General features: G+C 55.2%; 1 protein-coding gene across 1 annotated transcript in view; it reads left to right on the plus strand.

Moving 5' to 3' along the window:
• The window catches only part of KNDC1 (kinase non-catalytic C-lobe domain containing 1), a 67,000-nt gene that overhangs the window by 22,740 nt on the left and 32,035 nt on the right, over positions 1 to 12,225 (plus strand). Inside the window, exons 9-14 of the mRNA XM_039252445.1 lie at positions 2,165 to 2,317; positions 2,674 to 2,791; positions 4,152 to 4,810; positions 7,547 to 7,661; positions 8,470 to 8,541; positions 8,634 to 8,695. Coding sequence (XP_039108376.1) covers positions 2,165 to 2,317; positions 2,674 to 2,791; positions 4,152 to 4,810; positions 7,547 to 7,661; positions 8,470 to 8,541; positions 8,634 to 8,695 — 1,179 coding nt within the window. The remainder of the gene's footprint in view (positions 1 to 2,164; positions 2,318 to 2,673; positions 2,792 to 4,151; positions 4,811 to 7,546; positions 7,662 to 8,469; positions 8,542 to 8,633; positions 8,696 to 12,225) is intronic.

Here is a 12,225-nt window from a genome sequence, read left to right on the forward strand (position 1 = left end):
ATGTCAGCTGGAGGCTTGTCACATGTGGCCTTTGTTATGTTGATTGAGTGTTTCTTCCACATTCAGCCTCTTGAGAGTTTTTATCATGAAAGATGATGAATTTTGTCAAACGCTTTTTCTGCATCTACTGAGATGATTGTACAATTTTTACCTTCATTCTACCAATGTCATCATCAAGTTGGCTGATGTGCAGATGATGAACCACCCTTGCCTCCCCGGGGTAAATCCCACTTGACCGTGGTGCATGATCCTTATGACTGTTGTTTAATTCAGTTTGCTAATATTTTATTGAGAATTTTTACATCTAGGTTCATTGGGGATATTGCTCTATAGTTTTCTTTTGGTTCTCATCTGGCTTTTGCATCAGAGTAATGCTGGCCTCACAAAATGAGTTTGCAAGTATTCCCTTCTCTTTAATTTTCTGGAAGAATTTAAGAAGGATTGGTATTAATTCTTCTTTAAATATTTGGTAGAATTCATTAGGGAAACCATCTGGTCCTGGGTTTTTATTTCTTTGATTACTGATTCAGTCTCCTTTCTAGTAAAGTTCTGTTCAGATTTTCAATTTCTTCACAGTTCAGCCTTGGTCTGTTGTATGTTTCTAGGAATGTATCCTTTTTCCCGAGTTTATCTGATTGCTGGTGTGCAGTGGCTCGTACTAGTCTCAAGATCCTCTGCGTTTCTGTGGTGTTACTTGCAATGTCTCCTCTTTCCCTTCGGATCCTATTAATCTGAGTGCTCTCTTTTCTTCCCCGGTTAGTCCAGCACTAGGGTCCACACCGAGGACCGAGGTCTGTCTGCCTATTTCCTGACACACGGGTGGGCGCCACTCCCGCCAGCTCCCCTTGGCATGAGGCACTGGCTCCCACAACCCCACAGAGCTGCTCTTGGCCGTGGATGGAGGTTGAATTGCTGTTAAGGGACAGGCTCTGGGGACATCTTGTTGGCCATCTTGGTGACATCCTAAGCATTTTATTTTGTAAGAATTCTGCAGTGTCGGTGCAATTACAATAAAATCCCAACCATTTTTGGTTTGTTTTCTGAATGGGAACAGGGGAACTTACATCCGTTTTTTAAAACCTGACAAACGTGAAAATAATCAAACTTTTTGAGAAAAAAAAAGAAAGAAGGACAACTTATCCTCAGGATATGAAGATACACTCTGAAGCTTCTGTAATTAAAATAGCACCGTCTGGACAGAGGACAGACACAGGCACCAGGGTCAGAGGAGAGGCCAGCGGGTGCCAGGGTCCCAGGGCCGCCAGCGGGACCGGCAGTGGCCCCGCAGCACAGGGTGGCGTCTTCGTTAAATGGTGCCAGGGGCGTGCTCTCTCCCAGGAGGAAACAAGCCAGACCCCTGCAGCGTGCCAGCACGCCGACAGGCTCCGAATGGATTAGAGCTGGATGCGGGAAAATTACAAAACTATTGGAGGAAACAAAAGAAAGCTATTTTTTATCATCTTGGGTTAGGGAAGCTCCTCCTAAGAAGCAACTGAAGAAGAAGTGTCTGATTTCACAAGTTAAACATTAGAATTTTTGAATGTCAAGGGGCGCAGGGTCGGCTCAGCTGGAGGACCCTGCGACTCTCGCTCCTGGGGTGGTGAATTCAAGCCCCACATTAGGTATAGAGATTACTTAAATAAAAATTTTTAAAAACTTAAAACAAAAGGAAGTTTTGAATGTCAAAAGACACATGAACCATGTCGAAAGCTAAGTGACAAGTGGAGAGAAAATATGTGTGGCACATAGACCAGCAGTCAGATCCTCAGTGAGCCAAGCGTGAGCCGAGCATGAGCCCGGACGTGGTGGAGTATGGAGTCCACGAGTGGGCAGAAAGAGGAAAAGTTAAAACCATGCATAGCGATGAACAGATGCTCAATCTCATTCACAATTAGAGAAATGCAGGTTTAAAATAGAAGACTCTGCCCTTCGCAGACATGGCAGCCTTCACGGGTGGGACCCTAGCGGCTGCGTGCCCTGGGCGGGGGCTGGGGTGAGCCGGGAGCCCGGGAGGCCAGCACACACCCCACACACACGCTCCTGGGGCCCCGCGGAGGGGGCAGGGGAGGGCTGCCTTGGAAACACGTGCCCCTGGCCAGTGGAGCAGAGGCCGCGTGGGGACAAGACGCGCTCCACGACACCGACAGGCTCTCTGGTGCCACAGGCTCACATCTACTCTCTGGGGGCCACGCTGAAGGCGGCCCTCGAGTATGTGGCGGTGGCGGAGCCAGAGCCCCAGCCCAGGCTGAGCCAAGACCTGGAGACGCTGCTGAGCCAGATGCAGGCGGAGGACCCTCAGGACCGGCCAGCCCTCGAGGTAAAACTCTTGCCATCCCCTCCCCCCACGTCACCCGCAGGCGGGGGCCCGAGACCCTCGCCGCAGCCCTGATGCCCCAGCGAGCCCACACAGGGCCCTCCTGTCCCCATACCTCTCTCCTCCGCCCCACGGGGCTCCACCGGGGATTTGGTGATGTCTTATCATCCGTTGTCATTGTGAAGGGGGCTGCCTTATGATTCTCGTGGGCGAACCAGAATCTCCCGGTTTCCTGTAATCCCAGGATACGTGGCTTTTTTATGCCAGAAAATAGACGTGGAGGGAGCGTGGGCTGTGGGCCACAGGGCTTCCTCCGGGGTGAGCTGCCCCATCTGAGGTGCTCACACGCGTGTCTGCAGAGCATCATCGCGCTGTGTGAGGAGAAGACGCGCTTCACGTCTTCCTGCCGTCTGTGCCGGAGCCTCTCGGCCGTGGGGAGGAGGGTGCTGTCTATCGAGTCGTTCGGAACATTTCAAGGTAAGCACGTGCTCACGCGCTCCTGGGCATATACACACGCGTGTGCGCGCTCCCACGCATATACACGCACACACACCCCCTCCCAGGCACATATGCACGTGCACATCCCCAGGCGTACACACACACACACAGATGGTCATGCACACGTATACTCATGCGTGCACATACCCATATGTGCCTGTGAATGTGCACAGATCAGACACGCACATGTTCACACCACTCTACTCACACACTGTGTAAACACCTGTATGCACACTTATGCAAACAGATCACGTGTGCCCCACAAGCACACATATTCACACCCCCTTGCTCACAATCACGTAAACATGCATGAAAGTGCAAACTCATGCTTATTTCTGCACATGTTGACTCCCGCACAAGCATGCACACTTGTGCACAAAGACAGCACTCTCCAACACATACAAACCCATTGTGCAAACGTGCACACAGATCGACACGCACACACTCATCCTCTGTCTCAGTCACCTTGTGCACGCTGTGCAGGCCCCCGTGAAGCAGGGGGTGACAACCCGGGTCTTGCTGAGAAGTGACCAGTATTAGGCCTCTCGCTCTGTCCGAGTCCGTGAGCAGGCCAGTCGTGGGCCCCGGACACCCCACTCTTCGTTGCCATTTGCCAGCACCACGCAGTGTCTGGGAGGCCCCTTACTTCTCTGCTTTAGAAGCTGCTGCGGAAGCATCTGGGATTTTTCTCGGCTCACGGGGGACTGTGGCGGGGTCTCAGGTGGCCTTCCCGACAAATGCCAGCGTCCGCCCTGCACCGTGCCTGCGGCGCAGAGGCCTGGAGGGCCCTTGGGGAGGCCAGCGCAGAACCTCTGGTGGAATCGGGGCCCTCGGGCCGCCACACCAGGGACCGCAAGCCCGAGGGTTGGCCCCGGCAGTGCGACAGAGGGCCGTCGCCACAGGACGGACGGGCTGCGGGCTGCAAGGAGGGGCCGTGTGTCTCCAGGGCGGTTCGCGGAGACGCAGACCCGTGTGCGGGAGGTGGTGCACCAGGACGGGGCGGGGCTGCGGCCAGATTTGAGGCGCATCACTCGCGTGTTTTACTGCCAGCGGAGGCTCTGGACAAGATGCGTGGATGGCCCTGGGAAAACCCTAGGGGGCTCGGGGAGCCTGGGGAGGAGGTCCAGGACCCTTTCGAGCCTCAGTAATTAGAATCAGCCGGTTTTGTGATCAAGGAGGTCGATGACGATGGTTGTGGTGAGACTGAGGGGAGGAGTGGGGAACCGAGAGGGCAGGAGAGGGGTCCCCAGCCCCCTGGTGACCTGCAGGGCCCCTGGGGTGGCCAGCCTGAGCCCTGACCCGGCTGCGTGCCCCCAGCAATCCCCTTGCGTTTGCCCAGATGTCAGCGAGAGCTCGTGCAGCGGGAGGCCGGCTGCAGGAAGCGCAGGGCCCAGAAAGCAGCCCGGGGGCCGCGCCGCAGACACGGAGGGCCTGGCCCCGCACCCCGCCCACGAAGCCCGCGGCACCCCGGAGCAGCCGGCTGCCCTGCCCTCCAAGCCGCTACTGTCGCCCCCCATGAGAAACGGAGAGCGGCTGGCCAGCCTCGTCCTGGACGCCCAGCGCCCCCTGGGTGACCTGGAGAGGAGCCGCCTGAGGAACGTGGAGGCGTTCTCCAGGCTCCTGCCCGACGGCCCCGAGGCCAGCGCCCTCTGCCTGACGCTGGGCCCCGCGACAGACCAGCTGCCCACACCCGCGCTCTTCCCTCCAGATCCCAGGAAGGCCTTTCTGGGGGGGAAGAACGGCCTTTCCAGCCACAGGACACAGCCCGAGGCCAAGCTGCGGCCGGAGCAGGAGCCCGAGATCCGGCGCGGAGGACCCGGAGGCGCCAGCCGAGGTGGGGACGGGGCGTCCGGGGCGCCGGGCTGGAGCCCCACAGAGGAAAGCCCCCCGCCCCGCCCCAAGGACCCCGGAGATGCAGGCCGAGAGCCTGGGACTTGGAGGCCTGAGGAGGGGACTCTGAACGGAGCTGGCGAGCCAGCTAGCACCGCCGCAGAGCAGGTGGGTGACAGCCGTCGCTGCCCGCGCAGCCAGCAGGGGCCCCGCCCACGCGCGCCCGCCCACTGCTGGTCCCTTGCCACAAGGAAGGGAGTCTCAGCCCTCACCCCTGTTCTAATGTACGAGTTGTAAGCAAGCTGCCTGGGTTGTGAAGGAGGCTGTGACTACAGCCCCAAGCCAGAGCCTCCCCTGTGGCCTCCGGAGCGGGGGCGGGGGGGGTCCCACAGAGCACCCTGCACGCCCAGGCCTCACCTGGCCTCAGCTGGCATGCAGCACCCCATGCATTCACCCAAGGCCTCACCCCTGCTGGGGGCGGGCAGGTAATGTTCCTTTTCTTCATTATTTAAATCCTAGTTGGTTAACATACAATGCAGTATGGGCGTCAGACGTAGAACCCAGTGACACATCACTTAGCACAACACCCAGTGATGGCCTGCTGAGCGCCCTCCTCGATGCCGCCACCGTCTAGCCCCTCCCCCACCCACCTCCTCCATCAGCCTTCAGTTTGTTCTCTGTGTTTTGGAATCTCTTGTGGTTTGTTTCATTCTCTTCTCCCTCCCCCCCACCTCCCCTATGTTCCTCTGTTTTGTTCCCTAAATTTCACACGAGTGAAATCAGGGTGTTTGTCTCTCCCTGACGGGCTTCTGCGCCGGCCGTCGTGCCCTAGCTCATCCACACCGTCGCGAATGGCGAGATTTCATTCTTTCTGGTGGCCGAGTAGTTTTCCATTGTGCATATCATACCACGTCCGCTTGACCCGAACAATGTGTGCGCGAGCCCCTCCCCAGGAGAAGACCGAGCAGCACCAGGCCTGGCAGACGCCACCCCCACCGCCCCCGGGGCTCCATTCCTGGCCCTGGCGCTCCCTCTGCCGCGTGTCTTCCAAGTCAGGCGCTAACAGCTGGCGTTGCTCACCGGCCCAGCTTGGTGCCAGGACGGGGTCCCAGGGCACTTGGGGTCTCCCAGGCCTGGTGCCGTACCCCACCCGCTGAGACGGACAGACGACCCTGTCAGGTCCTTCTGTGCGCTGACACCTGGGCTCAGCAGGTTCCTCCCCAGTGCTCTGGCCCCGTGAGGTCCTCGGGCAAGGCCACTGCGGGGCCAGTGTGCTCCAGGGCAGCGCTGGGCCAGCACCCGGGCACCAAAGGCCGTTTCCCACCACGCTCTGTTGACCCAAAGGACAAAGGGCCGACGGTCTGTGATTTATATTTTTATTCATATCCTGGTAAGGACCCGAGGGTAATTTACGTGAAAAACAAATGTGTGTCCTGAAGACCCGAGTGCCCTGACACGTGCTGGATGTGCACATGCTTGTGTCCCTCACGCAGCCTCCACTGGCCTCCTGCGTCCACCCGGCCTCCACACCGGCTTGTGCAAGGAGAGCTCCCGGTCACACACCCCAGCCCTGGATTCGGCTCACCTTCCCATGCCCAACAGCCTCACAACGACCCACCTTCCAGATGGGTAAACTGAGGCACAGAGTGGCCACGCGCCCTCTTGGCGGATGGACAGCCACTGAGGGGCAGGGCTGACTGGGAGCCCAGCTCTTGTCTTGACCGCTAGGTTTCCCTGCCCCAGAGGCCCCGTGGGAGCAGGGCCCACACAGACCTCCCCCACCCCAGGCATCAGAGCACCCAGGTCTCTGCTGCGGAGCGTGTCTTGGGCTCAGAGCTGGCTGCTTCCGCCCCCACATAGAGCAGAGGCTTGGGGGCACCACTCCCCTGAACACAGGCCACCGACCAGGCACCCAGAAAAGCGGCAGCGAGCTAGAAGGAGCAAGGCGCTGCACCCCACTTGGAGAGCGGCAGGGGTGGAAACACGGTCTCTGGAACCTTCCCTAGAGCGTGCACTTCCGTGTCCCTAGTGTGGGGCTGTGGTCCTAGCTGTTCCCGGGGCTCAAGGTGGCAAACTGCCTTCCAGCTGAGTGTGTTCGGGCTCTAGGACTTGCGTGCGTGGCAGGGACAGCGGGGATAGAGCTAAGCACACGTCACGTAAAATTTGCCGTCCCACCCATTGTGCACACAGTTCAGCGGCATCCGGCAGATCACCCGCGGGCAGCCACCCCCGCCCTCCGTCCCCAGGACTCTCCCGTCCCCCCATCAGACACCAGGTCCCCATCCCCTCCCCCGCCCTGGCGCCCACTGTCTGCTCTCTGTGTCTGTGACGGTGACGGCTCCGGGGACCTCTCGAGGGTGGGGTCACACCGGGCCTGTCCTTTGGTGTCTGGCTTCTGTCACTGGGCATCGTGCCCTCGGGGCTCGTCCGCGGTGGGGGGTGGGGGGTGGGGGGTTGGGGGGTTCCCTCCCGCGAGGCGCGGGACGGTGCGTCTTCTGGACGGACCACTGTGTTTCTCTGCTCGTCCACGGTGGACACTCGGGTCCCCCCACCTCTGGGCTGCTGTGTGAACACAGGGGTGCAGGTGTCTGTCTGAGACCCCGCTTTCACTTCGTGGGGGGTCCCGCGCGGACGTGGGGTCGCCTGTTCCTGCGCGGATTCTGTGTTTCATCTTGAGGAGCTGCCACACCGTTGTCCACACGGCTGCACCTGACGCCCCCGCCAGGCGCACTGGGTTCTGGTCCTTCACACCCTTCCCCCCGTGTCCACTTGGGCAGGACTCCACTGTGTGGGAGGCACACCCCACCCTGATCTGAGGTGGGCCCCGCCCTGTCGCCTTCCCGAGGGGCGGGGCCGAGCTGACCCCACGCACCCACCCTCTCTAAGATGTGACTTCTCCCCCAGGGCGTCTCCCTGCAAGACCTCCTTTGGCAGCTGGGCCGGCCCTTCAAGGAGTACGAGCTCTGGGCTCTGTCTCACGCGTGTCTCAGTGCTCTGCGCGCCCACCACGAGCACCCAGGTGACGCCCTGTCCCTGTGTTCTGTGTTCAGCCCGCCCTCCAAAGACCCACAGCAGCAGGTGGCCTCCATCAGGCGCACATGGGCCGTGTAGACGGCCTGGGGCCAGCCTGCTGTGTCCCTGCCGTGAGCCAGGGGTGTCCGGGATGTGTCTGCTCTGGTCTCAGGACGAAAGGGGCCCAGGGCAGTAGGAGGGAGCCCACCTGCTATAAAGTGAAGTGGGAGCTGTGTGGATGGCCCACGTCCCCTCAACGAGGTGACATGTCCCCAAGGAAGCAGCATTGGCCGGGGGGAGGAGGGGAGTTTAGACATTACCCTGGTTCACAGCCGCCTAAAGCTCAGCCTTCCCGGACACCATGGCAGGCGAACAGCCCTTGATGTCAGCACGTCCGGGGAAGGCCGCCTAGGAGAAAGTCTGCCATGCCGTCCTGTGGCCCACAGGCCTCTGGAGTGCAGCCTCATCGGGGGCCCGTCAGTGGGGCAGCACTGGGTGCTGGGCCATGTCCCCACCCCACCCCCCGCCATGCCCCCTCCTCTTCCTTCGGCTGCTTCCAGTTCCCAGCTTATGTGCCCGGAGCAGCCTCGAGGCAGAGAGGGCCCTCCCCCTGCCCTGTCCACCTGGCGGTCCGCCCAGGGCCTCTGAGAAGGAGAAGCCAGCGTCCAGCCCCTGGCCCCTGTGCTGTGCTCCCCTGTGCTAGGAGGGGGAGCACCCTGAGTGTGCCCCACCCAGAGCACACGGCTGAGGGTTTTCCGGGAGAGCAGGGTCCCCGCAGCGAGTCTGGCCTCCCTGACCCCCACCTTCTCTTGCAGCCTACCTGTGCCTGGACTCCGTGCTGGTGGCCGAGGACGGGGCCGTTCTCTTCGGCCCACCCCCTGCCAATGGTGCGTACACGGGGTCACCCTCAGGAGCTGTGCCCCACCACAGACCCCCAAGGCTGGAAGGAAAACTCAGAACTTGGGCCTTTCTCTCTTAGGCACTTGCGACATGTTTTTTCTGGCTCCTGAGGTTGCAGAGCGAGAGCTGGTGACTGAGAAGGTAACTGGGGCCTTCCTGTCCCTTTCTGCAGCCTCCTGCCCCATACCCTTGGTGGTCCCCCCTTCTGCCCAGAGAGCCTGGGGTTGGCGGGTGAAGCATGGGCCCCGCACTGGGACTCAGAGGGTGTCAGGGAGCCTCCCCCAGTGCAGGAGTCACCTCCCAAACCCTGGCCTGGGCCGCACCCACCTGGCAGGTGCCTTCCTGGGGTGGCTGGGGTGGGGCTTCTGCATGGACCGCTCTAGGCAGTAGACATTGGCTCCAGAGAGCCCAGGGCTACACTTTCAGGAATATTTACACAGCACTTGTTAAACAGAGGCATTATTAAAAATTAAATTGTACAAACTTACGGGGCACCTGGCTGGCTCAGTCGGTGGAGCATGCGACTCTTGATCTTGGGATGGAGCGTTCAAGACCCACGCTGGGCATGGAGCTTACTTTATAAAATAATAATAAAATAAAATTAAAATTAAATTGTGCAAACTTAAAATTAAATAACTTATATTCAAAACCAAGCTAGAACTCCACCTCCCTACTACCCCGACTAAGTACAGCTAGAAACGCCATGCCCCTAAAACAAGCATGAGAAGCATGCAAGGCGGAGAGCAGAAGGCAGCCTGGCCGGCACCTCAGGCTGAGGAGGGCACAGCGGTGAGGGCCCTGCTCCTTCTCTCTGCCTCGTGTGTGGAGTCATAGATGCCACACTCTTGAGCCAGAGGACATGGCAAGTGGCGGGCCCACCCAGGGGTGCCAGAGGAGGCTGAGCACCCCCACCAGACTATTACAAGGACCCCTGCCCCTTAGGCTGGTAGGGACCAGGCATGTGGGGAACCTGGACCCCCACCACTGCACCATCCCCCCCCCCAGCAGTAGCAAATGCCCCTGGAGACCAAGTGTTGACACAAGAGGCTTTCCAGAGAACTGAGACTCCCACTGTCACCCAGCGGCAGCAAGGCCACCCCTACCCTGTGCCAGGAGTGGAGACAGGTGAGGGGCAGGAAGGATGCCCTCCGACCCCTCCCAGCCGGGGTGTGACACCAGAGGTCCAACGGGGACCCAGGCCCTCCAGCAGTGAAGAGGAACCCCTTTCTCAGATGTCATTTGGGGCCAAAAACAGAACCTGAACTGTGCCCCCACCTGGCAATAACAAGATGGTGTCCCCTCTTCCTGATAGTGCTGTCAGAGAAAGCCAGGTAAGACAAGGTAAATAAGATCTAGAAGCTCACAACATGAAAATGTCCAGGTTTCAACCAAAGCCACTTGTCACATCAAGAACCAGGGAGATCTCAAATCTAACGAAAAAAGACAATCAACAGATGCCAACACTGACCCTGTGGGGCACAGCCAAAGCAGGGCTAAGAGGGATATTCATAGCACTAAGTGCATATGTGAGAAAAGAGGTAAAAGCTCAAGTCAGTAAACTAAGCTCCCACCTCAAGAACCTAGAAGAAGAGCAACATAGACTCAGAGCAGGGGAAAGAATTTGTGAAGATGAGAGCAGAAATCAATGAAAATGGAATAACAATAGAGAAAACAGTGAAGAGCTGGTTCTTGGTAAAGATCAACAAAATGTGAAGACTTCCAGCAAAACTGACGAAGAAAAATTAGAGAGACACGATTACGAATATCAGGAATGACACAGGGATATTCCAACAAACCCTTCAGTCGTGGAAAGAATAATGGAATACCACAGACAACTCTACACACATAAATTTGACAACTTAGATGAAATGGACCAATTCTTCAGAAATCATAAACTACCACAATGCATTCAATATGACATAGCTCTTTGAATAGCCCTTAACTATTGAGGAAATAGAATTTGTACTCTTAAAATTCTCAAAAGATAAATCGCTGGGCCCAGCAGTTTCACTGGAGAGTTCTACTCAATGTTTAAAGAAAAATTACTAGCATTTCTAAACAGTCTTTTCCAAAAAACAAGAGAGAACACTTCCCAGTATATTTAATTAAACTAATAAATATACTGTCAATGTATACAGATAGGTAGATGATAGGTAGATGATAGAAGCATCTATTCACACACACAGCAACATCCTTCATGAACATAAAGGTAAAAACCCTTCACAAAATATGCAGCTAGAATTCAGCAATATATAAAAACCATGCACCATGACAAAGTAGGGGATATTCTAGGGATACAAGTCTGGTTTAGTATTTGAAAATCAATCAGTCCAACATATGAACCAGCTCAAAAAAGAAAAATCCTATAATCACATTAATTGATGCAGAAAAACCATTTGGCAAAATTCAACACCCATTCATAATTTTTTTTTAAAACTCAGAAAAATACAAATAGAAGAATCTTTCTCAGCTTAATAAAAAGCATCTACACACACACACACACACACACACACACACACACAACCTATAGCTAACATCATACTCATCGGGGAAAGACTAAATGCTTTCCCCACAACTGGGAACAAACCAAGGATGTCCACTCTCACTGCTCCTACTCAACATACTTCTGGAAGTTCTAGCCACTACAATAATGCAAAAAAAGAAAAAAGAAAGAAAGGAGAAAAAAAGCAAGTAGGAAACATAAAGACCAAGAAGAAATAATGCAGTTTGCAGAAGACCTAATTGTCTATGTAGAAAATTCCAAGGGACTTCATGGAATCTACCAAAAAAATCCTACAATTAATAAGTGAGTTCTGATATAAGATAAACATTCAAAAATAAACTGTATTTCCATATGTTAGCAATGAACATGCAGACACCAAAATTAAAAATACAGTGCATGCTCTCAGCATTAGCACCATCTTGGAAGCCTCCAGGCTATGAACCAAGTGGAGGAAGGAGTGAATGCACAGGTTGAAGTGTAAAAGAAGAAAGATGAGGCAGAAGTTCAAGTAAACCACTAGCTTGTGCACCCATGGAAGCCACAGGAGGAGAAACAAGGAAAGCTAGGGGCCGCGGACACTGGTACAATTATTGGACTGCACACCTACTTTCTAGAACTTGTTTCAGAAACAAACGGATCTAGAAACATCCATTGCCATCTGGTCACAACAACCACCTTTGAGAGACCCACCTTGCTCATACCAAAACAGCCCTGGACCTGTGACTTTCAGGACTAATTCTGTACTCAGTTGTGGCTGAATGTAATATGTGTACAATAAATCATCTTTTCTATTGTCCTAGCCAAAATATATATATGTGTGTGTGTGTGTGTATATATGTATACATATATATATATATATACATATATACCTGTGTATATATGTATACATATATATGTGTACATATATATAATTAAGATACAAACAATGTAAATGTACAATCACTCAAAAATTGAAATACATGTAATCTAACCAAGCACGCACAAGACTTGCATGCTGAACACTACAAACGCTGATGAAAGAAATCCGAGAAAATTTCGGAGATGGAGGGCCAGGCAGAGAGCTCTTAAACTTGACACCAGAAGCAGTATCCTTACATTTTTCCACAAAAGGAAAAGTGGGCAAATTGAACTTCATCACAGTTAAAAACTGACCAAGTGGGATTCATTT

Source organism: Hyaena hyaena, unplaced genomic scaffold (assembly GCF_003009895.1).
Source record: "Hyaena hyaena isolate Hyena2069 unplaced genomic scaffold, ASM300989v1 scaffold_409, whole genome shotgun sequence".
Classification (NCBI taxonomy): Eukaryota; Metazoa; Chordata; class Mammalia; order Carnivora; family Hyaenidae; genus Hyaena; species Hyaena hyaena.